At 46.1% G+C, this 27,905-nt stretch overlaps 1 protein-coding gene across 2 annotated transcripts; it reads left to right on the plus strand.

Annotated features, from left to right (window-relative positions):
* Positions 1-1,137: 1,137 nt before the first annotated feature.
* Positions 1,138-27,468, plus strand: PRPSAP1 (phosphoribosyl pyrophosphate synthetase associated protein 1). 2 transcript variants are annotated; one of them, XM_052657506.1, is made up of 10 exons: positions 1,138-1,522; positions 4,808-4,860; positions 7,770-7,836; positions 16,912-17,084; positions 18,652-18,767; positions 19,247-19,302; positions 20,021-20,166; positions 24,319-24,389; positions 25,177-25,323; positions 26,191-27,468. In XM_052657506.1, exons 1-10 carry the CDS (start codon positions 1,353-1,355, stop codon positions 26,347-26,349), a joined length of 1,158 nt encoding a protein of 385 aa, XP_052513466.1. In that variant the 5' UTR covers positions 1,138-1,352; the 3' UTR covers positions 26,350-27,468. The 2 variants fall into 2 exon arrangements, with proteins under 2 accessions (XP_052513466.1, XP_052513467.1); XM_052657507.1 differs by lacking the exon at positions 1,138-1,522 and adding an exon at positions 2,170-2,284.
* Positions 27,469-27,905: the final 437 nt, after the last annotated feature.

Genomic DNA, 27,905 nt, shown 5'->3' on the forward strand with positions numbered 1-27,905 from the left:
TTCGCATGCCGCAACTAAAGATCCCAAGTGCCGCAACTGAGACTCAGTGCAGCCAAAATAAATAAATATTTACAAATATATATTGCTTAAAAAAAGAAGAGAAAAATGTGTCAGTAATTCTGCAGAGGCAGCTGGAATGTGAGTCAGGCTGGTAACAGGCCCTGGGGCAGTTCAGTTTCCAAATCCTGAAGCTTGAGGCTTGGGAGGCTTCACAAGAGTCACAATCAACTGATCCCTCAGGCTTAATGTCACAACAGGGAGAGTCCTCAGAATAAGAAACAGGAGATCAGCCTTCCTCCCCAATCCTGGGGCAACTGATAAACAGTGACTCAAACGTTTCCTCATCCTTTAACTTTCTTCTTGGATCTTAATTGACAGGGATAGATTGTGTGCCTCTGGAACTCATAACACCGCCCCAGACACTGGGAAAGACAAGCACTAAGTGGTACACGGTCTTGCCCTAAGAGGACTTACATCCAGACATTCACAAAACTAAATTAAAATAGAAGCAACTATACACGGTGCCATGCATGGTACGGTCCAGCCGGCGAGGGTGGCTTACTGTGGCTGAAGTACCTACAAAGACCCAGTGGAGCAGATGTCACGTGAGTGGGTCTTCGAGGGACAGGGGCACAGAGAGCAAAGACTGCCAAGAATGCTTTGACTTGTTCAGAGAGCCTTGCCTAACGTAAAGATTCCAGATTGGAGTCTGTTTGGGGAAGAAACACTTGATACACCACCTTTTGGGTATTTTAGTATCCCAGGCAACCTCCCAGCCCAGCGCATGCGCCTCGCAGGGCTCTCGCGCAGTGTTACCATAGAGGCTCAGGGCTAGATCGTCAGCCAGCGCAGAGGCGGACATTTTGGGTCCTGGCAGGGAAAAGTTGGACAGGCTGGCACCATTAAAAAGTCAGGCTGCACCGCCCAAGAACGTGAGAGCAAAAGAACCCCCTTGGGGCGACAAGATCAAAGTGGCGAAACGAATCTTTAATGTCTTCCGAGGAAAAAAATAAGCTTGTGGAGAGTTGCCCACCGCCCTGCCCTCATCTAAGATGGCGACCGTGCGGGCGCTCTAGCTGCGCCCTTCAGATTCCCAGAGGGGGCGGTGTCCTCGTCGCTATCTTTGAGGTGATCGGCGGCGCAGGTTGCTTCGCTCTCTCGTCGCGCCTGATTCCTCCGCGAGTGGCCTTTGGGACGAGGAGGCTGGGGGTCTCGAGACTCTCCCCGTCCCCCGCCCCCCGTGCAGTTTTCTCGGCGCCTTCGCTGCGCTGGCCTCGCGGCCGCCTCCGTCAGAACCGCTCCTCGGTGCAGCCCCGCGCGGGCCGGCTGTAACCGCGCCCCCGGGCCGGACGATGCCTAGGAAGCTGCTGCTGCTGCCCCCGCTCTCCGTGTCCTCCGCTTTCCGCGCCCCGCGAGCCTGCCCCGCCGCCCGCCCCGCCATGAACGCCGCCCGCAACGGCTACCGAGTCTTCTCTGCCAACTCCACGGCCGCCTGCACCGAGCTGGCCAAGCGCATCACCGAGTAAGGGGCGGGGGACGCGGATGTCCCAGGGGCCCCTTCCTTTCCGGGAGACCGTCCTTGCTACTCTTCGCCTCCGCATCCCTCGACCGGGGTGAGGGGTAATTTGGCCCCTTCACCCTGCCGCCCCCACCCTCATCCCCCACCCTCATCCCCCACCCCAACTCTGCGGCTGAAAACACGTTGGGCTGGTTGACTCTTAACTGGCTTCTCCCCCAGCCCACCCCTCGGGTCCTTGGAGCGCCCTCCCAGCTTTCGGCTCCCTACTCCCACCTCCCAGGCGGTGGACACCCCCCCCCCGCCCCAGATTAGAGCTTTGTGGGAGCGGGGGCGGCTCTGGGTTTGGCTGCTTTTCCCACGGTTGGAGTTGACCTCTGGATCTGATCGCTGCGGTTCCCAAGTCTCCCCACCCCGGGAGACGGAGGCCGGCACGTAGTTACAACATCGGGTGCAGTAGATGGGGGTGGCAGGGGGCGGCCTTGCAAGTGAAAGACCCCCGAGGCCCAAGATGCACGGACTGAAGCAGACGTGTAGGGGAGGGCAGTGAGAACAAGGCAACCCCAGGGGAGCAGATTTATCGCAGCTGATGATTGAAACGACAGGTCTAACCGTATTCTGTAAGTCAGTTAGGTTCGATCAGTCTTAAGTCTTTGCTTTTTCACCTGTTCACCTAAAGAAGCCTCCAGCCTCGAGTGGCCTTTGGAGTCTTAGGACCTTGGCCGTCTTGCCCCTGGGCAAGAGACTTGATTTTCCTGAACTTCATTGGTAAGATAGAGACAGTTCCTTCTACTGCACCCAGAACATTGTGAACATGAACCAGATAATGGTTCATGCATTCAAGCGTCTAGCAGAGCAGAGGTTCATAGTGGCCCTCTGAATAATACATGCTTGCTAAATGGCCTCTTTTCTAGTTGGCTCTTGTAGAGAGTTCCAGAGCCTATTGTAGAGAAAGAACCTTCTGAGCCCTTTGCAAATAAAGTCGTTTAAAAAATAAGCTTGTTTTTTTAACTTGTAAAGTCATTTTCACGTTTTAAACAACTTATTAGAATTCTGTGGGGTTTTCAGAGTTTATAAGTCATGGCATGAATATATTTTAAAATTTTAGATGAAAGATGTAAAAGAAAGGGGAAACTTTAGTCATATTACCTCAGTAATGCCTGTGTTCTTTTCAGTTAGCTTTAAATGAGATTAGAAGAGTGTGAAAAAACAAACAGTCCTTTTGCAGTCTACTACCTGGTTTCCATTCCTGACCACTGATTATTTGTCTTTCTTTTTGAGGCCAACTAAAACACTAATTTTAAATATAAAGCTTGTGTTTGTTTATTTTGGGTCAGATTTACCACAGTGGCCTTGCTAAGAGAAACCAGAGCGGGGAGGGCAGAATTAAATAGTCCGTGTTTTTGCCTTGGTCTTGTATTTGGTTCTTGAAAAAATTGTTCCAGAAAATTTTTAAGTTTTAACCATTTTTAAGTGTGCAATTCACTGGCACTAAGTACATTCACAGTGTTGTGTGATTATCAGTACTGTTCATTTCTAGATCTTTTTCATCATTTCAAACAGGAACTCTGTACTCCTTAAGTACTAACTCCCCTTTATCCACCCATCCCAGTCCCTGGTAACCTCTGTTCTATTTTCTGTAGCTGTGAATGTTCCCATTCTAAGGTCCTCCTATACATGGACTCATAGAATATTTGTATTTTTGTATCTGACTTTTTTACTTAGAGTCTGGTTTTTTTTTTTTTTTCAATCGAGGTTTATCAATAATGTGGGCTTCCCTGGTGGCTCAGTGGTAAAGAATCTGTCCACAATGTGGGAGACCTGAGTTCGGTCTCTGGGTTGGGAAGATCCCCTGCAGGAGGGCATGGCAACCTACTCCAGTATTCTTGCCTGGAGAATCCCTATGGGCGGAGGAGCCTAGCCGGGCTGCCGTCCAGGGGGTCGCAAAGAGTCAGACACTGAGTGACTGAGCACACAGCACAGCATCTGTATTGTAGCGTGGACCAGAATTTCATTTCTTTTTAAGACCGAATAATGTTCTGTTGTATACTTGGCTGCAGTGTTTTTGAACAGATTGCAGAACATAACAACCATTATCAACAGCCCTTATTTCACTCATAAGAATGGTAATACTGACCGAGAAGAACTGAAAACAAACGAAAACCCATCATGAATTCCTTTGTCTACTCTCTTGTCTAGCCCTAAGGTATTTCACTGTGTGTGTTAGTCACTCAGTCATGCATCTTTGCGACCCCACAGACCATAGCCCACCAGTCCATGGGGGCAAGAATACTGGAGTGAGCTGCTGTTTCCTGTTCCAGGGGATCTTCCCAACCCAGGGCCTGAACCTGGGTCTCCTGCATTATAGGCAGGTTCTTTACTATCTGAGCCACAAGGAAAGCATATTTCCTAGTTTGTCTCAGAAATGAGTTTTCCACTTGGTTTGTTCTAATCAGGATCCAAACAAGATTCATACTGCGTTTGGTTAATGACATGGAAGTCTGATGCTTTTGACCACTGAGGCATTTACCTATGGCTTGTGTTTTTGGAATTATTGCTGCTAACCACGTATTTGTTGGCATCGATTTTGCAAGACAATTACTATTCGAAAAATGATGGAAATGTTAAACTTTGGTTGTGGGTTCTTCCCAGTAAAGCGGTGTGTTACAGAATGGTGAGCGCTGGAAGCTGCTCATGGAATGACAGCGGATTTTTAGTTCTTAATGAGTTAAATTTTCTAAATTTTTTTTTTTTGGTAAGAGAATGCTGATGTAGTTGGAGAAGGCGATGGCACCCCACTTCAGTACCCTTGTCTGGAAAATCCCATGGACAGAGAAGCCTGGTAGGCTGCAGTCCATGGGGTCTCTAAGAGTTGGATATGACTGAGCAACGTCACTTTCATGCATTGGAGAAAGAAATGGCAACCCACTCCAGTGTTCTTGCCTGGAAAATCCCAGGGACGGGGGAGCCTAGTGGGCTGCCATCTATGGGGTCGCACAGAGTTGGACACGACTGAAGTGACTTAGCAGCAGCAGCAGCTGATGTAATTATTGTAGTCTTTTTGTTAAATACATGCCTGTGAACTGGAGTTTTTCTAAAAAGAGCCTTCATTCTTCTTTTTTAATTAATCTGTTTATTGTTTGGCTGAGTTACGCAGCATGTGGGATCTTCGTTCCCTGACCGGGGATTGAACCCCAGTCCCCTTCCCTGGACTTGTGACTTCTCTGATGGTCCAGTGGTTAGGGCTGTGTGCTTCTAAAAGGGCCTTAATTGCTTTTTTTCTCCCTTTAGGCGTCTTGGTGCTGAATTGGGGAAGTCTGTGGTTTATCAAGAGACCAATGGAGGTGAGTTAAACTTCTTAAACGTTCTTTGTCCTTCAGGCTCTGTTTAATTGACTGGCATGTTTTTAAAAGGCTAGTGTTACTCATCTTTAACACAGGAGTCCGTTGCTCTTTAACAATAGGGTTGAAAGGTTTTCAGTACTTTTAAACCTTGACTGGCGAAGGCGATGGCACCCCACTCCAGTACTCTTGCCTGGAAAATCCCATGGACGGAGGAGCCTGGTGGGCTGCAGTCCATGGGGTCGCTAAGAGTCAGACACGACTGAGCAACTTCACTTTCACTTTTCACTTTCATGCATTGGGGAAGGAAATGGCAACCCACTCCAGTGTTCTTGCCTGGAGAATCCCAGGGATGGGGGAGCCTGGTGGGCTGCCGTCTATGGGGTCACACAGAGTCGGACACGACTGAAGCGACTTGGCAACAGCAGCAGCAGCAGCAGCAGCAAACCTTGACTTCTTGTTTTCTCCTTAAGTCTTCTTTCCTGTTGTTCCAAGGTAATGCAAATATCTTGTCATTTTAGAATGAAAAAAGCGATGGGAGGAGATTTTTCTTCCTTATTTTGCTGTATTTGATACATACATTCTACGTTTATCTGTCTCACTGTCATCAAATGGTGTTAAGAGCCATCTGTACTAGACAGGTAATGACTTACTTTAAAAACCTCTTGGAGTTAGTTTTATCTCTCATCTTTTCTCTCAAGTCTTGTCAAAGCTCACCACTTTTTTGTTGCCACCTAAGTTTTTTGTTCCGAACCAGGCGTAGGCTGTGGGGCTCTTAAATTCCCAGCCCAGGGATGGAACCCGCACCTCCTGCAGTGGAAGCATCCTGGACCTCCAGGGAAATCCCCTGCCTGAGTTTCCAGGGAGAGCTAGAACATGAAATAATACTGCTTGAAGGCTCTTTGTTGATAGCCGTGTTCCAGGAATAAACCCCCAGCTGGGAATTATTTTTGCAAAGTTGAAAGCCTTGGATTCATGTTTCTGTGTTTGCTCAGGAGAGAATTAAGATGAAACTGATGTTTGGGGAGCTAGAAAAGCAAAATATTGGGTAGTAATGTAAAGCATACGTTCTGGAGTGTGTACAAGTTACATCTGTGTTATATAATTAACCCCCAGAAACCCTTAATCCGGCTTCCACACTCAATAGCTGTTAACTTGATGACTTCAGAAGCTTTCTTGCCAGGGCAAGTCAGGAGATGCTTATTTTGTTGTTGTTAAACACATGCCTGTGAACTGGAGTTTTTCTAAAAAGAGCCTGCATTCTTCTTTTTCAGTTAATTTATTTATTTTTTGACTGAGTTGTGCAGCATGTGGGAATCTTAGTTCCCCGACCAGGGATTGAACCCCAGTCCCCTTCATTGGAAGTGTGACTTCCAGTGAAGGTGAGTGCATATAGGTGAGATAACTTATTTAACAGTAACAGATTTGGTTCATTGTGATGGCATTTGGGGGTCTCATAAATGAACCATTTGAGGAAAGGAGGGAGGTTTAGGGAGGGCCTTTTTCTCCATCTTCCCATCACTGTTCTAGGCCTCCTCTGTCTTTCTCGTCAAAGTAGCTTCTTAACAGGTCTTCTTACTTGCGTTTTCAGCCTTTAGTTTGCTCTGCTCCCCTCCAACAGGTTATTTCCACAATACAAACGTTTTTTACTTACCTCTGTTTCACATTTTATAGGCTAGAGTTCAGTCTCCTTAGCAATCATGTTGGGGCTCTTTGGGACCTAGTTTCTGCCCATCTCACCTGCTTCATCTTTGATCACACCCATCAGCATGTCTTGTGTGCTCTGATCAGGAATCCGTTTGGAATCTGCCTGCTCCTCTCACCACCCCCACTCCTGCTGCTCCGGTCCAGCGCACTGTCTGTCACTTGCCTAGGCTCCTTAAAAACGTCTTGGGGTGGCTCTCTCCAAGTAGCCACTCCTGCTTTGCCACCATTTTCTTTACACCGTAGCCAGTGATCACACGAAGCCTCCAGTGGTTCTCCTGTCTACTCTGGAATAGAGTCCAGACTCTTGGGAAGTCTGGTCATGGTTGGCTCCCTGCCCTCCTCTCTGTGTCCTTCTCTTTCAGGCTGTCTCCAGATGCACAGTGACACCCCTGCCACTGCTGTTCCACACTTGCATTCCCACTGCATGGTCCAGCCTGCGGTGAGGCCATCGTTCCCAGGCCTTTTCTCCTTTCTCGTGGCTGGGCTTTCTCCTGCACGTTGGCCTGGAGTGTTTGCCAGTCTTCGGCATTGCATTGTCTCTCCCGGGTCAGGCTTTGTCCCCTTGGTCCAGTCCTCCTCTTTGGGACCCCAGCTCAGGGCCTGACACAGAGGAGGCCACGGCCTTGGTAAAAGAACAATACGGATATTAACCTTTGGCTGCCTTAATTGCTGAATACTTTCCCCTGAGCATCTTGTGTTTATTTAGTGATGGATTTTCTTTTCTGGACCCTGAGATTTTACATAGACCTGATTATTGCTTTTGCCTTCTAGTCTATTTTTGGCTTATTTTCCCCTGAGCTTGACTAATTTTTTTTTCCAGTACATGTCATTCCCAGATCTATTAAGAATTTATTTTGGTGCACTAAATGAAGTGTTGATTTCAGTTCAGTTCAGTCGCTCAGTCGTGTCTGACATTTTGTGACCCCATGGACTGCAGCACACCAGGCTTCCCTGTCCATCACTAACTCCTGGAGCTTGCTCAATCTCATGTCCACCTAGTCGGTGATGCCATCCAGCCATCTCATCCCTGTGGTGCCCTCCTCCTGCCTTCAATCTTTCCCAGCATCAGAGTCTTTTCCAGTGAGTTGCTGTTTAGATTCCCCTTTACTCCCTCCAACTGCTGCCCAATTCTTACAGCATTCTTACACCATTCTTACAGCATGAAGTACTTTTCCTTAAAACTATAGAACATTTTTATTTTTCAGAAACAAGAGTTGAAATACAAGAATCTGTTCGTGGCCAAGATATCTTCATTATACAGACAATACCCAGGTAAGAGCGCGACTTTATCCCTTTTCCTCTAAAAATCTTAGTGATGTACCTTGCTGTCTCTTCATGTGAACTTCAGTTTTCTCTAAATTGTAAATGTGTTTGTATGTTAAATGCTTTCTAAAATACGATACGTATGTATGTGTTTGCATGTATACAGACACACATATTGGGTCTTTTGGAATTCTTTCCATGCTTGTCACACTGTACTTAACTGCTGTGTGTTTACTTGATCATCTTTTCCAAGCTTGAAGCTCCTCAAGGACAAAATATCCTCCCTGCATTTGCCAGGGTCTGTCTGTTCCGCTCTACTGAAAGCCTTTGTTGTTGTTAAATGCAGTGCATAGCTGCTCTGGTTCATATCCGCTGAGGCCCGTTTTTGCGCTGCATTTAATTTTGCACAGTGGCCGGTACCCCCGGCCATCTCTATTGCAGATACCATCTACTGGTGCTCTCCAGGCAGGAGGACAGGCCCTGGGAGAATCCTGGCATGCCTGAGCGTGAACTTCCCCGTGGGGTTGTCTCCTCTCAGCCCCTCACTGGGAATGGGGTTGGCGTCTTTGAAAAATCCAGAGCTTCACGTCTTGATCAGTTCAGTTCTTGAGATTGTGCCCAAGCAGGGCACTGGGTGCCATGGCACGCAGGCGCAGTACACGCATCACTTTAATCCTCGTGTGTCAGTCCTACGTGGCTGCTCTTGTTTGGCCTCTGTGATTCTGAGATTTATAATAAGAAATATGGATTTGGTCTTCCTGTCCTGGCACAGAGCTCCTAAAACTGTTGGAACTTCCTCCTTGAGAAAAGCAGTCAAAGTATCTCTGTTATTCAGAACAAGCCCCCTTTAGTTACCCCTGAATTATGTTTATGCAGGGAGTTTTGGAAATCCCCTGGATAAACCCAGGATGGGGGCTGGTTCCTAGGGGCACCAACCTTGTGATGAGAGGGTGGGTACCTTCAAGCTAGCCCCCATGACCTCTGGGGAGGAGTTGAATCCATCTCCAGTGGCCAGTGATTTGACCACTAATGCCGGTATCATGAAGCCTCCATAAAACCCCCAGAAGGCCTGGGTTGGTGAAGACGGGGGTGCTGGGAGGTGGGTGCACACAGAAAGGGTGGGGATGCTCTCCCATGCAGCATGCAGGATCTTCGTTCCCCGACCAGGGATCCAACCCGTGCCTCCCTACAGTGAAAGTACCAAGGCCTAACCACTGGGCCTCCAGGGAATTCCCTGAGTTCTTCTTTTATTATTATTATTATTATTAATTTGCTCTAGCAAGCTAATCAGAGCTGAGGAGTGGGTCCTAGGCACCTCTCAATTTATAGCAGGTTGGTTAGAGACAGGTGACAGCCTGGACTTGCCCATATTTGAAGTGAGGAAGGGCGGTCTCATGGGACTGGGCCCTTAAGCTGTGAGATCTGTTGCTATGTCAAGAGAGAGACGGTCAGAATTGAACCTGAATTGTAGGACACCCAGGTGGTGTCCCCAAGATTCTGAGAATTACATATCTATGGGAAAACCCCTACACATTTGGTGACCAGCAGTATTCAGTGTTGTGAATGTACAGAGAAGGAAAAAACCTTTTTCTTACAGTCCCCTCTGAAGGGATTGAGAAAGTTGGGCCTGAAGGAAGCTGAGGACCACAGGGTCATGGAGAGAGTGATCTGAACCCTAGTATAAAGAGTTTCCTTGTACACTGATAACTGGTAGCTACTCAGTATTTCATTTTTAATATTTTTTTCTGATTATAGGAGTAATATTCATCTCTAAAAACACAAGCTTTATAGAAACATGTATCAGAAAATAAGAATTCCCCAGCCCTCATCCACCCCGCTAGTCTTCTGAGATAACTAGTTTAAGTAGGTGTTTGTTCCTGTCTGTTGGATATGTACAAATTTAGGCTCCATCATTCAGGCGATCCTCAAAACCAAAATAAAAGCCATTTTAATTTCTCTGCATGGTTCAGATTTCAAAAGGGTGTGTAACGAGGCCTGACTCTGCCCTCAGCCCCTCCGCTTCCCTCCCTGGATGTGGCAGGTGTCACCAGGTTCCTAGGCATCCTTTCAGAGACTCTGTGTGTTCAAGCAGTTGCATGTATGTTTTTTTGCGTAGAAGGAGTTCCCTGGCGGTCCAGTGGTGAGGACTGTACCCTTGTACTGCGGGGGGTATGGGTTTAACCCCTGGTTAGGGAACCAAGATCCTACAAGCCTGGCGATATGGCCAAAAAGGAAAAAAAAAAAATGCTGTTGCACATTGCTGAACTTAAACAAATAAAGCCATGCATCATATCAACACAGAAAGAGCCACCTCATCTTTTAAAGATTCAGATTTTGAAACAGTCACAGACTTAGAGAAAACTTCCCTGTGCAGTACAGCCGCTTTAGACAAGCTTGCCAGTCTCATATCCCCGCCCCACAAATCACACAGTGTGTGATTCCTACAAAGGAGAGCTTGCTTTCTCTCTCTCTCCCCTTTTTTTTTCCTGCATCACATGGTCTGTGGGATCTCAGCTCCCTGACCAGGGATCAAACCTGGGCCCATGGCAGTGAAAGCTTAACCACCGGACCACAAGTTAGTCCCCAGCGAGGGCATTCTCCTATACAGCCACAGTGCTGCCATCAAAATCAGGATACTGAGACCTCTGTGTCATTACCACCTAAGGCTCAGATACCATCCCCAGTTGTGTGCTGTCCCCCAGGGCTCAAGCTCAGGCTGCACTTACTTGTCATGTATCTTATCTTGTAGACAGTCTGGAACTGTCCCTTAGTCTTTCCTTGACTTTCAGAACTTTTCACACTTTTGGAAGATGTTGACACTTTGGCCAGTTGATTTTGTTGAGTGCTCCTCAGGATAGGCAGTTCGTTTCCTTGGTGGCAGGAAGTTGTGCTTTATCTAATTATTGGTTTCCGTATCTCATGGTAACCAAGAAGGCAGTAGGAATATTAATACATGCAATCCAGGGTGAAGTTGGGGCAGTACTATAGACTGAACTTTATAAAAGTGGACATGTTTTCCAGGGGAAGGACACAATAAACATGGAAAAACATGTTGGTTAATAGCTTATTGGGAAATATTTGTTGTGTTTTTTTGTTTGTTTTTTTCTACTCATGCTTAGTTGCAGTGGGGAGAGTGACTCTTAAAGGATAACATGACAGTAATTTTACATACTCACCATGTGGAAAGGCTTCTCTTTGAAGCAGCAACACAGATACACGTGATGCTTTTAGAAACCAGAACCCCATCCTGAAGATGGTGCTGTTCCCCGTGTGTACTTGTTTTGAGATTATTTTAGAAGCCACAGTTGTCTTCCCTGGGGTTCAGTTTGGTGGTATCAAAGCAAAAACACCTTCACCGGACAGTTCCTGTATCTTTCAGGATGATGGGGATGGGAGAGGAAATTTGGAGAAAAGACAAAGAGAATATGTGTGTGTGTATCCCATGAAGGGTTATTGGGTTTGTCCCAATAAACAGTGTAAAACAACATTCTGTTGCCTGACTGAACATTTGAATGACAACTAAATTTAGTTAATTTAGTGGGGAATTTAGTGTTTCAGTCCTGTCTGCCACACGTGGTTATATAGATTGCCAATCGGTGCAAAATGCACAGCTTAAAAGTTGCAAGTTAAGTTTTATTTGAGGATCTTACTCAGGACTACAGTCTTGGAGCCAGTCTCAGAGATGACACTAAGGAACCACTCTGATGAGGTAAGAGAGGAACCAGGATATGTGTGAGTTTTTTTCCGGGTTGAGGGGGGCAGGGGGAGGGGGGTAAGTGAAACATCAGAAGATTATCGCTGATCACGAAGCAGAGACATCACAATGACTTTAGTGCTTTTCTGTACTCGGGAAGACAACGGATTTGGGGTCATTGAAATTAGCCCTTAGGTATGCATCTTTTTATCTGGGGCCTGTTACCCAAAGCCTAGAGAGCTGCTTGTTTTTCTCCATCCTGAATTCCCCTCAGGGCTTGACTCTGGTGGAAGTCAAGAGGTGTCCTGGGCAAGGTATGCAGGAAGGGGTCTGGGGCATTCGGCCGCTCTCTCCCCAGCTCTCCAACCCGGAAGTTCTCTGAACCCCCTCCTTTTTGGGTTTTTACGGAGGCTTCATTACAGAGGTATGACCTATTAAATCGTTAGCCTTTGGCGATTGATTGAATCCAGACGTCATGGGGTAGGACTGAAAGTTCAACTTCTCTAACACGTGGTCTGTTTCCCAGGTAACCAGTCTCCTTCAGGTGCAGTCCAAAAGTCACCTCATTAACATAACTAAAGACACCTTTACTTGTCTCAAAGCTTAGGAGATTCCAAGGGATTCCAGATGGAGCCTGAAATGGCAACCAAATAGGTATTCCTTACCGTAAATCACACTGTCACAGGGAGGTACTCAGGGAGTTCCCGGGTAAACTGAGCACTGGAACCAAGTGAACTAGATGGGAAGCTTTAGAAAGTGTTGTTTGAAGGACAAGGTTTCGTGTTTTATGTCACACGTTCTAGTTTGTTGATATAACTGTTGGTGTTTAGTCGCTAAGTCATGTCCATCTCTTTGCGGCCCCACGGACTCCGTGGAATTTCCCAGGCAAGAATACTGGGATGAGTTGCCATCTCCTTCTCTAGGGGATCTTCCCCACTCAGGAATTGAACCCATGTCCCCTGGATTGGCAGGTGGATTCTTTACCACTGAGCACATAAGACCACTCATTAAAAGACCATGACAGCTTACTTGCTGCAAGTGATTAATTGTTGGAGGTGGAGGCAGTGTACATCCTGCTCCCTGACCCTGTCCTCAGTACTTCCATCTGTGTTGCTGGTCTGTTTTTGCAGTTTTAACTGATAGGTATAGACGGTGTCCTTACCTCGCACTCACTTTTTGCCCATCGAAAATGAGAGAGCAGTAAGAGCCAAGGCTAATAGATGTGATAGTCTTAGGGAAGAGAAAAAGAGTTGGTAAACAATTAAGATTGTCCTGCTTAGAGATTACAGGCACTAGCCAGAATGTGCTGGGAACAGATAAACAAAGCAGAAGCTGCCAGCTAGTTTCTCTTGGCCCTGCTAACTCACACAGTACTGCCTGGGATCCAGTTTGTCCGGCGTCCCTCAGAGAATGGGTAAACCCCCTGTGACAAAGGCCCTTTTGTCGCCTTCCTGACCGAAAGGGAGTAGGTCATGGGAGGCTTTCCTTAGCCTTGATCTAGAGAATGTTGAATCCCCTGGCGCATAGGTCATTAGGAAACGGAAAAAGTAAAAAAAATAAAAACCTCATGGGAGAGATTAGTAATTAGTGGAAAGAAAGTTACTCTGAAATCAAGGCTTCTCCAAAACTTTTGTTCCTCTTGTTACACTCAATGTCTTACCATCCGGCCCTCCCTTGCGTGGTGCCTAAACCTTGTGGTGGATGGTTGTGTATTGTAAATGCTGTCACAAAGACAGCTGAAAACCCATGACCCAGATAGATATCCTTCCAAGATCTGTTTAATTAACTTCAACTCTCCACGTATTGTTGGCATTGGGATCTGGTGTAAGAGACCACCACATCCAGTGAAGATTTTTAATGCCACACACTGCACCACACCAGTGGAAGGTTAAGAAAGCTTATCTAACGTCAGCAAGCAGTCTGTATGTGGAAGAGGCTTTTGATAGAGGGTATATGATGCCTGATGTTTACAGACAGACTCCTGAGTTACCTATGTTCTATCCTGAGTGCCGTGCTGACTTCATCTGAATCCCCAGAGCCCACAGGCATCCATTGAGATGATCTGTTGTGGGCTGGGAGCTCTCCTTTCTGGGCTGAAGGATCAGAAGGGGAAGAGGACATTCTCAGGTGAGTTAGTGTGCTCCTTCTAGGGACAAATGATTCCAAGGGTGATGGTGGGGGAGAGCCAGAGGACTCCCCCACCCCCAACAAGATGAGGTCAGCCTCTTTTACCATGTTACCTCCCCACCTAACACAGTACCTGATGCAAGGTGCTCAGTAATTATTTGGTAAATGGATGATGCAGGGTGAAAATTGTTGAAGAGTGGGGAAAACTGACCAAGTATTATGAATTCCTAAGTGTTAGGTTGATACAAATGTAATTGCAATTTCAGACCATGAATTTTAAATCATTATAACTGGGCTCAAACACATCTTTATTAATCAAAATAGGAACCATTAAGATCAACACATTTTTGTCAGAAGAATAAGTTGCCAGGAATAAGTTGGTATATTCCTGTAGCGTAAAAATCGGTGCTTCGGGATTCTACAAACTCTTAGAAAGCATTTTCTGCCTTCTGCTGGTCGTGGAAACTTTCCCTGCAGAAAGTTGTCAGGATGATTAAAGAAGTGATTGTTGGTTGTCGAGAGGTCAGGTGAATATGGCGGACGAAGCAAAACTTTGTAGCCCAATTCATTTAACTTCTGAAGCGTTGATTGTACAATGTACGGTTAGGTGTTGTTGTGGAGAAGAAGTGGGTCCTTTCTGCAGCCCTAGCTGCAGGCGTTGCAGTTTTCGATGCATCTCATCGGTTTGCTGAGCATACTTCTCACGTGTAATGTTTCGCCAGGATTCACAAAGCTGTAGTGGATCAGACTGGCAGCAGACCACCAAACAGCGATTATGACATTGTTTTGGTGCAAGTTTGGCTTCGGGAGATGCTTTGGAGCTTCTCCTCGGTCCAGCCACTGAGCTGGTTGTTGCTGGTTGTTGTATAAAACATACTTTTCATTGCATGTCCCAATCAGTCCAATCGAGAGATGGTTCATTGTTGCTGCACAGAATAAGAGAAGATGACATTTCAAAATGACAGTTTTTTTGTTTTTGGTCAGTTCACGAGGCACGTACTTATTGAGCTTTTTCACCTTTTCAGTTTGCTTCAAAGGCTGTTTGATCGTAGAATGGTCATTGTCGAGTTCTTTGGCAACTTCTTGTGTAGTTGTGAGGATCAGCTTCGATGATGCTCTCGGTTGGTTGTTGTCAGCTTCCGATGGCCAGCCACTGCGCTCCTCGTCCTCAAGGGTCTCGTCTCCTTTGCAGAACTTCTGAACCACCACTGCCCTGTACGTTGTTAGCCAGTTCCAGGGCCAAATGCATTGTTGATGTTGCTAGTTGTCTCCACTGCTTTATAACGCATTTTGAACTTGAATAAGAAAATCGCAAGAACTTGCTTTTTGTCTAACGTTATCATTTCCCTAGTTTAAAATAAATATAAAATACACAGTAATATGTCATTAGCAAAAAAACATAAAGTGAGAAACGTGGATTAAAATGATGTATAATATAACCACATTTATTTAAGGAAGTATTCCAAAACAGTGAAGTTCAACAGTGCAAAACTGCAATTACTTTTGCACCAACCTAATAACCTTGAAAGTGTTTGATAAGTGTATTGTCACAATTATACCAAAAGGTTGTGTGTCTTCTGACCTTTTGATGCCAGACGTGGGATGTTATTAACTTGGGAATATGAGGGAGAAGAAGACTTCAGTTTATTTCAGAGGAAGGAAATGATAACTGGAAAATATGTAACCTGTTAGCAATCCAAAAGGAATGTCTCAGTTGACAGTTGCATCTTGAAGTTGAGCCCAGAATCAACTCTGCCTACCCTGTGGGAGAAATAAACACAGAAGCTTGTGACTGAAGCTTGAAGTAGTCATGAAAAGTCCAGACTACAAAAGGGAGGTAGGAAGCCCCCCCAGTGAGCGTGGGCGCAGAGATGGTGTCAGAGTGAAAGGGTGTCTTTGTATTGTTCACTCCCAGGTGCTATTATTAAGTTTCTGCTGTGTTGATGGCAGGCCTTTCCATTTTAATCAGGTGATTCAAGAACTGAATAAATAATCTAGGGATTTCCCTGGTGATCCAGGGGTTAAGACTCCGTCTTCCAAATCAGGGGTGCAGGTTCAGTCCCTGGTCAGGTAACTGAGTTCCCACATACCACAGGGTATGGCCAAAAATTAACATAAATAAATAAAACTTTTTTTTTTTTGTAAAGTATAATCTGAAGAGCGTGTTCCTCACTTGGGTGGGAACTCGGACATGGGAAATGATCTTCTTTATCTTGGAAAGGCAAGGGAAATACACTCCTAATGCAAAAGAAAGGGTGTTTGAGGACACTTGGACAATCCCAAGAAGAGTTGGGAGGAGGCTAGAGAGAGGGTTGAACTTTGGAAGGTCATCCTGAAGGATTTCAAGGCCCTTTAAGAGCAGAGCCTTACCTTATACTTGATCAGTCTTGGCAAAGGGTGGCACTCAACATTCATTAAAGTTTGGAAATAGCCTTTCCTTTGAATACCTTTCAGATTCACATTTCCTTCTTTGTTTGTCTGGGTAATCTTTGTATCGCAGGAGGCTCAGTGGTAAAAGAATCTGCCTGCCAGTGCAGGATCCACAGGAGACTTGGGTTCAATTCCTGGGTCAGGAAGATTCCTGTGGAGAAGGAAACGGCAACCTGATCCAGGATTCTTGCCTGGGGAATCCCATGGACAGAGTAGCCTGGTAGGCTATGTCCATACCCTTTGCCTGGTAGGCAAAGGGGTCCGACACAGCTGAGCAACTGAGCATGCATGTGAGTTTGTATCTCAGGGAAAGAAGGAGTGGGGGAGATTTTGGGAAATTAACACCCAAGACCTTCCTGCCCCGCTCACCCTTCTCTCCACCCCAAAAAGAAAACAAACAAATTATTTCGGCTAAATAGAAGGCCTGGTGGATTTTCCCTGGTGTTCCCAGGAAAAGGAGGTGCCAGCACCCTGGCCCGAGTTCAGATCCTGGGCATGGTACCAGCAGGTGTGGGTTAACTCTGGTCATCAGTAGTCAACATCTGCTTCACCTGCCATTCCCATGACCGTGTCACTGACAAGATCCAGGCAGAGATGAGTGTGGATGATGGTGCTGTGAATGTCAGTAACCTCAGATGCAAACTAGAGTTCACGTAGCTCAAAAGAAAAGCGAACCAGCTTCTCCCTCTATTCAGGAGGTGCCATCCTAAGCTACTGAGATGATTCACATTAACACCCATCTTGGCAACCCAGGTCAGGTTGCTGGGATTGAGATCCTTGCCAGGGGTTAATAAATGACATTAATCCCAAAGGACAAATCTCACCTGTTTCAGAGACGTGAACACGGCCGTGATGGAGTTGCTGATCATGGCATATGCGCTGAAGACTGCCTGTGCCAGGAACATCATTGGTGTCATCCCCTACTTCCCCTACAGCAAGCAGAGCAAGATGCGGAAGAGGGGCTCCATTGTGTGCAAGCTCCTGGCGTCCATGCTGGCAAAAGCGGGTGAGTGCGCCCACGCCCAGGGCCCTACACCGGCGGTTAGGACCCTCCCCGGGCCAGAGTAGTCCACACCCCACAGCCATAGGTGGTTGGTGGATACCTATTTCTCTGAGTGTTGTTGGGTAGTTTCTTTGTCTTGCTTGCTTTTGCATAATTCTGGTTAGGGATTGTGAGCTTAGGTGTATATTTTTTTTCCTCTTTGTCCCACTTCAGAGTGACCTTGCCGGCTTCAGGATTCTTTTCTCTCAACTTGGACTTTTTCCTCATTCTGCGTCCTGTTCATCTTATCATCATTGAAATTTTGGCTGACAGTCTTGGCATTCAGCTGTGATCTTTTGAGCTTCAGGTCTAGATTTTGTTTAAACCTTAGCTACCAGGGGGATCAGTGATAAAGAATTCCCCTCTGCCAATGCAAGAGCCGCAGGAGCCACAGGAGATGTGGGTTCAATCTGATCCCTGGGTTGGGAAAGTCTGTTAGAAGAGGAAATGGCAGCCCACTCCAGTATTCTTGCTGGAATAATCCTATGAACAGAGGAGCCTGGCGGGCTACGGTCCATGGGGTCACAAGAGTCAAATGCAACTGAGCACGCGATTCTGTGCATACATAGTAGTAAAGCTGGGGTTTTCTTTTACCATTTCCTCAGCTTGTACTCTCTTCTTCCTCCCTGATTGTCTTTCTGTATAGCAGGTCATAGCAGGGCATTTTCATCGTATGTTTTTGTAGTGACCTACTTTCTGTTCAATGTAACAGCCTTTCAGTTGTTGGGATTTTATTTGCTTCATGTTTATTTAAAAACTCAAATATAGTTCTGAGTCCTCAGAAAACATACTTGAATTCCATTCTTTAAAAATGTGTAATGTTTTTGGAAAGAACAAGTAATTCTGGTTCTTTCCAAAGAACCAGAAATTTTGCTCTGGAAGTTTTTCAGTGAGCTTGGCCGCTTGCCATGAATGTACGTTTTCTTTTGTTTAGCGCTGTTGATTAAAAGAGTATGTTTTCACTTTTTCTCTGTAAGCGTACTTCCTAACCCGTCCTCGTAGGACATGACACAGATTTTTCTGGACTCTTCAGCGTCTTATCCTTGTGTTTTGTGGTTTCTTTCTTTCTAGTATATGTATTACTCTGCTTTTGCTTTCCTGTTCCTTCTGCATTTACCTACACCCCTTCAACATTTCTTCCTAGATTCTTTAATCAAGGCCTTACTTGTTTTTTACATCTATTTTTGCTCCAGTATTTAATGCCCTATTCATATTTTCGCTTCTGCCTGATTTTTCTTTTCCTGGTTTTCAGGCCCAAGCTAATGGTTAGAGTAGAAGAGAGCACTGTTTTTTCTAGGTTTAGTTTTCTAATCCACTTGGAAGGTTATACGCTCCTTTACATCAGGCTTAACATTGTCTTTACTAAGTTTCATTAAGATTGCAAATAAGGTATAGAACCGGCGCACTTGTTCACAGTACCCCCTGCCTTCAGTCTTCTGTGAGGAAGCAGGCATTGGGCATCTAGTTTGTGTCCACTGTAGCTGTCAATTTGTAGGGGTGAACTTTGTAATTTTGTGTTTTAAAATTTCAGGTTTAACTCACATTATCACTATGGATCTTCATCAAAAGGAAATACAAGGCTTTTTCAGCTTTCCCGTGGACAACCTTAGAGCCTCACCTTTCCTGCTTCAGTATATCCAGGAAGAAGTGAGGAGCACCAGCAAATACCCCCTTGTCCTCAAAAGAGACCCCATGTAGTTCTTCTCTGGTACCAGGTTTCCATGTTGGAAGGCGCAAAGGGTGATCACATGATCTCTTGCTGAAGTCTTAATGCCTGAGGCAGCCAGCCAGGGTTAGCGTTGAGGCACAGAGGATCTTTTATTTTTTAAAGACATTAAGGACAGATTTCCTTTTAAGTATCTTTAGCCATTTGCTTATGTTTTCTAAAATGAAGGTTTTAAGAATTGTTTTTTATCTTCTTGATGTAGCCTACTTTGGCCATGATGCTAACTGATAGGGATTAAAAAATGGTAACTGTGTGAATGAGATTCTAGCATACTTATTTGCTAATATGGATCATTTTTATAAGAGGAAAAAAGATGTAGTGCCAGCACCCAAGTATTTTTGTTTATTTATTTATTTTTTAATACCTTTTCAGTATTTTCTTATTTTTCCTCCAAATCTAGATTCCAAATTACAGAAATGCAGTCATTGTAGCTAAGTCGCCTGATGCTGCAAAAAGGTAAATAAGCCAGATACACTCATCCCTTTCGGGTGCTTCTGAAGTCAAAATGGGCTGTGTTAGTATCCGGGGTCTGTCCTAATAACAGCCTCTGAAAGCTCACAAGTCCAGCTTTCCCCCAAGTCATTGTCATACTCCAAACCACAGCTTTACCTGTAGTCTCCAAATAACATGAGTGGTTCTTGGAATCACTCAGTTTTCCCTTGGGAGAAAATGAAGTTCTTCCTTCGAGTTCTCAGCAAAAGGAAAACAAGAATGCCACAAGCGCCTTTCAGACAGTGGTTTTTGAGACCTTTTTGAGCAGAATTCTGAAGATGAGTGACTTCCCTGGCAGTCCAGTGGTTCAAACACTGAGTTTCCACTTCCGGGGTCTCAGCTTCCCTCGCTGGCTGGGGAACTAATATCCTGGCATGAAAAGTGGCCAAAAAATAGAGAAAAAACAAAGCCAAAAGCAACTAAAGGTGAATGTGCGGCTGTTGGGCAAAGAGTAGAACCAACATGACCAGAATCAGATGCCAGCCCACTTCCCCCCTAGGGTGCCTCTTGAGACATTTGCATTCTGGCCTGAGCCTCACATTCTGACTTGTAGAAACAGTTACTTTGTGTGTCCCTAAAAGGTGGACTGGTATTTCATTCTGTGGTTAATGAAGTGATGAAAAAGCTGCACCTGGGTCTTCCTTCCCATGCGTCTCACCCTCTCCCGTTGGCTTCCTCTCAGGGCCCAGTCGTACGCGGAGAGGCTGCGTCTGGGCCTGGCAGTCATCCACGGGGAGGCCCAGTGTGCGGAGATGGACATGGATGATGGCCGCCATTCCCCGCCGATGGTCAAGAACGCGACTGTCCACCCAGGGCTGGAATTGCCGTGTAAGATCAGTCATGTCTTTTTTCTGTTTGTAAATTGAAGACAGTTTTGAATAGTATGAGTGGCTAGGAGTTCATTCCTACATGGATCTATTCTGGTATTTTCTGTTTTTCAAGTTTGAAATTTTATTTCTTTTTTTAGTATTATTACAAGTTTGAAATTTTATTTTATTTTTTTAGTATTAATATGATTTAAAAATTATTTTATATTGGAGTACAGTTGATTTACAGTACCATGTTAATTTTTGAGTGTACAGCAAAGTGGTTTAGTTATTTGTGGTTGTTGCTTTTTAGTTGCTAAGTTGTGTGTCTGACTTTTGTGACTGTATGGACTGTAGCCCACCAGACTCCTCTGTCCATGGGATTTCCCAGGCAAGAATACTGGAGTGGGTTGCCATTTCCTTCTCCAGGGCATCTTCCTGATCCAGGGATTGAACCTGCATCTCCTGAATTGGCAGGTGGATTCTTAACCACTGAGCTACCAGGGAAGCCTAGTTTAGTTATACATTTACTATTATATCTATTACACGTATTATACATATATGTATGTATATGTATATATATATATGTGTGTGTGTGGAGTGAAGTCGCTCAGTCGTGTCCGACTCTTTGCGACCCGTGGACTGTAGCCCACCACGCTTCTCCGTCCATGGGATTCTCCAGGCAAGAATACTGGAGTGGGTTGCCATTTCCTTCTCCAGGGGATCTTCCCAACCTAGGGATAGAACTCAGGTATCCCACATTGCAGGCAGACGCTTTAACCTCTGCGCCGCCAGGGAAGCCCAATATGTATCTATTTTTCAGATTCTTTTCCCTATACGTTATTACAGAGTATTGAGTAGAGTCCCCTCTGCTATATAGTCCTTGCTGACTATTTTAAATACAGTAGTGTATATATAACATATCTGTTAATCCCAAACTCCTAATTTATCCCCCTTCACACCTCTCCCCTTGGGTAACCATAAATCTGTTTCCTAAGTCTGTGAGTTTGTTTTGTTTTATAAATAAATTCATCTGTGTGCTTTTTTCGATTCTATTTATAAGTGACATGCTATCTTGGCATTTTAAAATAATTGAATGGTATTACAGTGATTTCATCTTTTGTGAAATACTTTGTTACACACATTTGTAGGCATTGAGGACAGCAGAGCTGATCTGGGTAGCGCTTGGCTTTCCGAGAGTGTGAAATCATTTTGGCTTTAGTAAAAAGTGGTATGTGTAGTGGTGTGAAATCTTAAGCGTTTGTATTTTGGTAAGATGGGTGATGGCGCTTCCCAGGTGGCACTGCTGGTATATACCCACCTGCCAGTGCAGGAGACGGAAGAGACACGGGTTGGATCCCTGGGTCGGGAAGATCCCTTGGAGGAGGGCGTGGCAACTCCAGTATTCTTGCCTGGAGAATCCCGTGGACAGAAGAGCCTTGTGGGCTACAGTCTGTAGGGTCGCCAAGTGTCAGACGGGACTGAAGCGACTTAGCACACTTGCACACAAGATGGCAAACATTTGTCAAATATCAGGCTTTGGTGATCAGGTAACTAGCATCTATTTTAGTGATGTAGCTCTTTTGACCTGATACCTGTTTTTTTTTCTTTTTTTTTAGTGATTTCATTTGTTGACTTATTTTTGGCTGTGCTGGGTCTTTGTTGCTGCGCAGGCTTTTCTCTCCTTGTGACGAGCAGGGGCTACTCTCTAGTTTGGGTGCTTGAACTTCTCCTTGCGGCGGCTTCTCTTGTTGCGGAGCACGGGCTTAGCTGCTCCGTAGCACGTGAGATCTTCCCAGATCAGGAATCAAGCCCATGTCCCCGGCATTGGCAAGCGGATTCTTAACCCACTGCGCCCCCAGGGAGGTCCTGTGAGGGCCTGTTCTCTTGATGCTCTAATGAAGTCTGTCTCTTTTTTTTAAAGTAGAGTGAAGTCGCTCAGTCCTGTCCGACTCTTTTCGACCCCATGGACTGTAGCCTACCAGGCTCATCCGTCCGTGGGATTCTCCAGGCAAGAGTACTGGAGTGGGTTGCTGTTTCCTTCTCCAGGAGATCTTCCCAACCCAGGGATCGAACCCGGGTCTCCCGCATTGCAGACAGACGCTTTACCATCTGAGCCACCAAGGAAGACTCTGTCTCTTTTTTTAGTCGCCACCAAATTGCGTGTTGAGTTTGTGCTGCTCCCAACGCCAGTTTTGAGCAGGCACTGAGCGTACCAGGAGTGAAGCTTTTGTTTTCTTAGTCGTTTTCTTTTTTAAGCCTTGACCCTAGCCATGCCTGGTTTTCATTTCAAACTGACAGAATTTGAGGCGGGGGAGGTAGCAGCAGTAGCAGCAGCAGGCTCACCAGAGAGTCAGCAGGAGCATCAGACTGGAGCCGAGCTTCTGTTGTGGTCTGACAGGAGATACCAGCTTGCAGTCTTTTTCTTTTTTTACAGAGAAAAATGGTCAAGAAGGGACCACATCACTTTAAGAAGTGGGGAGGTCAGCATAACTACCTACCCCCGTGGTTTAATTTACAGACGGGATTTGAGGAAGGCTTTTCTGATGTTGGTTGTTTACTTCCTCCTCTTTTAGGTAATGCTTATACGCAGAGCCTTTGTGACTGCCCAAATTCAGGAAATTGCCCTTGTTTCCGGAATGGGAAATCAGGAAATGTCTGTTGAAATTTGCCAGTAACATAGTGTTGGATTTCAGCCTGGCTGATGTGCTGGTATACGCAGAGGGACACCTGTTCTTCCAGGTTTATAGCACCTGTCGAGAGGAGTCAGCTCTGGTGGATGGCCTGCTAATTACTAACCTGTAGAATTACCCTGAATTTAGCCTCTTCCCCTTCCCTCACTACTCCTACAGTAGATACTTCAGAATTAAGCTTCCCAAGACTTCCCCTGTGGTCCAGTGGTTAAGACTCCACATTCCCAGTGCAGGGGCCACAGATTGGGGAACTAAGATCCTGCATGCCATGCAGAGTGGCTGGAAAAAAACAGCTTTCCAAAAAAAGCAAAATGTCTATTCTGAAATACTAATGCCCGCTCAGTTTACTGGGGCTTCCCTGGTGGCTCAGCAGTAAAGAATCTGCCTGCAGTGCAGGAGCCTCAGGAGACGCGGGTTGATCTCTGGGTTAGGGAGATCCCCTGGAGGAGGGCATGGCAACCCCTCCAGTATTCTTGCCTGGAGGATCTCCCCATGGATAGAGGAGCCTGGCGGGCTGTAGTCCATGGGGTCACAAAGAGTTGGACAGGACTGAAGCACACCGCATGCTCAGTTTACTTAACCCCCTTTTCAGGGAGAATTCCTCTGTCCCCTTTGCATCCTGTAGTTGGCTTTGTATTGGGGATGGGCCTTTTTCACACGTAAATTTTGTAGCAGATAAGAAGTCTCAGCTTTAAGGACCAGTTAAATCAGGAAAAGATGATGGACTTGTGATTATTGTCTTCAGCTTCCTAATTTTCAGGAAACTGATTATGTCAGTGGTTTAGTTATCTGATTGTGAGGTTACATTCTTTGTCCCAGTAAGGTCACCTTGGAAGAAAATGAGATCAAGCCAGCTCTTTGGCAGCATTTCCCTGTTTACTTTCTACTTAGCGGCATTTATTTATGTTTCTCTACTGGAGGGTTTCTGTTCTGAGTGGCATTGCAGTGGGGCTCCTTCTCTGTGCGGGTGAGAGATCTTTCTAGCTCTGCTCCTCCACCCTCCATCCGGAGGTCCCCGTGCACCCAGGGTGGTCTGGGTCTTAGGCACACGGGGCTGCTGAGCCCTTGATATGCGGTTGGTCCCAACTGAGAATCACCACGTGTGGAGAAGGCACACCAAATAGGAAGACAGTGATGAAAAAAAAAAGTAAAACGTCTCTAATAAAGGTGCATATCGCGTATGTGTCAAAATGATAATATGTTAGGTATACTGAGTAAAGGAAAAATCTGTGAATTTCACCTGTTTCTTTTTGCTTTGTGATGTGGGTATGGAACATTTAAACTCGGCTTCCTTGCTGCTGGACGGTGCTCCTGCAGATAACCCATCTCTGGGAGGCCCCAGGTTGATTAAGGAAGATCCACAGATTTTTAAACTGTCTGTCGGGGCTCTGCCACCTGTTCCAGGGAATGTGATGCGATGACATCATTCACCTAGTGACCCTTGGATGACTGGGGTCTTGTGATTTGTTTTGCTTTCCTAGTGATGATGGCCAAGGAGAAGCCGCCCATAACGGTAGTTGGAGATGTGGGAGGACGCATCGCGATCATAGTGGTAGGTCACCGTCCCCCTGCTGTGCAGAGATCACATCATTTTTAGTAGGTGTCCACCTTGGGATGGGTGTCCAGTGGTGATGGTACATTTAAATGGATCTGTCTAGTCTTGAACCCTCCCTAGCGCAAGTAGCAGAAACTTTTAAACCAGATGAACAGGGATTATTATTACAACTTACACATGTAAAATGAGCACAGTAGTAGCGCCTGTAAGTAAATTCAGTTCCACAAATAACCTTTGTCTTCAGGGCTCTGGGTTCTGTGAAAGCAGCTGACCCTACTCCTCGCCCTGAAATCTGTGGGCCGTGCAGTGAGCTAGACGGACCTCCATTTCCACCATTGGGGACGTGTGTCTCCTTTGTTACTGCAGCACAGTACCTGTGCTCCCAGCTCTCAGCTGCTTCTGCTGGGCCACGGGGTCCGACCTTTACTATGGCTCACTTCATTGCTCTGTTGCCATCAATTAACTTCCTCTTGGGCAAACAGTAAATGGGACACTGGCTGTGCGGTTTTCATCAGAAGTGTGAAATTGGGAGAGGAGTCTTGGGAGATCTCCTGAGCTGAAGCCGGGATGTCACGTGTGATTGTAAGGCTTTGCCGCGCTCTCCTCGGAAGTTCAGTTTGCGTGGCTCTGTTGCCGCTGCCGAGGGCTGTTCAGTCCTGTCTTTGACCCGGGCGATGGCTCTGTTCTTCCACTGGACACCCTCGGAAGCGAAGCACAGAGAGGCATGTGTTTACAGACAGGGGTGGAGGGACCTCCTCGAGCCCGAGTGCGGGTCTCTCCGCAGGATGACATCATCGACGACGTGGAGAGCTTTGTGGCGGCTGCGGAGATTCTGAAGGAGAGAGGCGCTTACAGGATCTACGTCATGGCCACCCACGGCATCCTGTCCGCAGAGGCCCCCCGTCTGATCGAGGAGTCCTCCATCGACGAGGTCTGTCTACTCTCTTGGAGGTTTTAAATCTTGATATTATATGGAAAGAGCTAACGTTATTCCTGTGTAAGGGAGCCGTCCTGGGTGAGCCATTCAGGGAGGGTCACTCAGTCCAGCGTAGAGGTCTGTCTGCTCCTGAGTCGTGGTTTGCTGCTCTGTCTTCTGGGAATAGTTCAGTGGTTCAGTCCGTGTCACTTCCTCCCTCTCCAAAGGACTGAAAGCACGTTTTGGGTGGCTAGCAGTCTGTCTGGGCAGATGTCAGATTTATAGTTAGAAATATGTGCTTGCCTGGTAGCTCAGCGGTATAAAGAACACACCTGCAGTGCAGGAGCCGCAGGAGACACAGGTTCCATCCCTGGGTCGGGAAGATCCCCTGGAGGAGGGCAGGGCAACCACTCCAGTATTCTTGCCTGGAGAACCCCATGAACAGAGGAGCCTGGTGGGCTACAGTCTATAGGGTTGCAAAGAGTCGAACATGACTAAAGGGACTTGGCACGCATGCATGCCCGGTTAGGAATATATGTCTATTTTCATAAACACTTGCTCTCTGTACTTCAGTATAATTTGATTCTAAAGTAGCATGTCTCTCAATACCTAAAGTCTTCTCTAATAGGAAGTTTTCTTGCAGAGCTGAGTCTCACCCTATCATTTCTGCATACATAGACCAAGACCTCCATAAGTTTCTCTTTTGAATACCTTCCCTTGTGTAGTGTTGGTTTTGTTTGTATAAACACACCCCGTAAAGTAAGGTTTTGTCGTTTGAAACTTGGTCTGTGGCTACCAAATGTCAGATACACGTTTCCAAGTGACCACATCAGGCCACACAACATCAGTGACGTGTTTATTTTCTGTTACTGCGTCAACCAGGTGGTGGTGACGAATACTGTCCCTCACGAGGTGCAGAAGCTGCAGTGTCCCAAGATAAAGACTGTGGACATCAGTCTGATTCTTTCTGAAGCAATCCGGAGAATCCACAACGGGGAGTCCATGGCGTACCTCTTCCGGAACATCACGGTGGACGACTAGCTTTCGCGGCTGCCTTGGCCCTAGAGCTCCTAAGGAAAACATGTGAAGGGCAGTGCCATCAATAATGTACACAGGGTTTCCTTTCAAGGGAGGCACATGGTTTCTCTTGCCAAGCTTGGTGGGTAGGAGGCATTAAGATAAGATAGTCCAGGGGACAACAGGGGTCGTGGGGGCGTGGCCTCAGCTGTTTGCTGTCTCCATCCTGTCTCTTAAAGTTAGATGCCTTCCTGAACAGGATCTGAAAATCTTGCTGATGTTGCAAGAGAGTGAAAGGCAGGTGAAATCCTGACTCTCTAACTTTCGTTCAGTTGTTTCCACCGCAGGGACACGTCCGTGTTAACGTTGAACCTGGTTAGGGAAGCTGAGCACCGTTCCTATTCCGCTTGTCGTCTCGCCGGTCAGCTTTCCCCAAATCTTTTCTAGGGAATCCTATTTTTCTTTAAGAACCTGCTTGCCAACAGCCAGTGAGCAAGGAAGCATTGGTGGTAGTGCTCCTAGGGAGGGCTTCACATTAGCAAGTCACACCTATCTCTGGATCCCCACGTTGCTCTTAAATCGCAAATAAAGGAATCTGCTGTGTTGTTAGTGTCTTCGCTGCAGCGCTCCCCACTCTCCTGCCTTCTGTCCAGACGCTGCAGAAGCCAGTGCCTTGAATGCAGGTGGCCCAGGTCCATGGCTGGCCCCAGCCCTGGACAGACGTGCCCCTCTGCACATTCCATCCCCTTCCCCTCACGTTCCCTGAAGTTAAATTCTTGTGTAATAATAATAAGTGATATTTGAATGTTTGAATATTCATATCTGAATATTTGAAGGTTCTATATTTGAAACCTAAGTAGTTGTTATTCTAATAGACCTAAACCGAACTTTTTCCCTGTGTGCTAGGTGACACTTAGGTTGGTTGCGTTACTTAGGACTGCACTTCATTTTTCTGCCAACATTTAAAATGACACAGTCCTAATTCTGTTACAGTTGACATCTTATTTGTCAGGTAGACTTTTTCTATTCTGATCCAAGTCAGAACTGAATGAAACAGGAGGGAGCAGTGTCTGCCCGGAAATGAACTGCAGTCACTCATTTGTTCCATTGGTTCCTGAGAGATAATAAACGCCGATTCACTTACTTGTACCATTGCATTTCTCTGCGGGGAAGTTTCCTGGACATTTTTCTCCCTTTCCTAACAGCTAGGAAAGTTCCCCAGCCCACCATGGAGACTTGAGCACATTCCCTTTCTCAAGCACACAAAAAAGTTGCCTTCTGTTAAGAGTCCAAGTAGGAGGATCTTGAGAAAAGAACTTAATTGTGAAATAATTCCCCTGGTTGTAGAGGAAGTGCCGTGGACTGCTGTTACTCAGCAGACTGGTTTTGTCCTGGAGGTTGGGCCAATGACCCTTCCCGGGTCTCTTTCATCAGCTGTCGAAGGGGAGGTTTGGAATTGAAAGCCAAGGTCCTTTTCAACCCCAAATTCCATTTATACCTCCTGTGAGTGTTCTCTGTGTCTCTAAGAGAGATTTTTAAATGTACTTATTTAACAGAAGCACTTAAGTGTACATTTCCTG

Source organism: Budorcas taxicolor, chromosome 19, assembly GCF_023091745.1.
Source record: "Budorcas taxicolor isolate Tak-1 chromosome 19, Takin1.1, whole genome shotgun sequence".
Taxonomy (NCBI): domain Eukaryota; kingdom Metazoa; phylum Chordata; class Mammalia; order Artiodactyla; family Bovidae; genus Budorcas; species Budorcas taxicolor.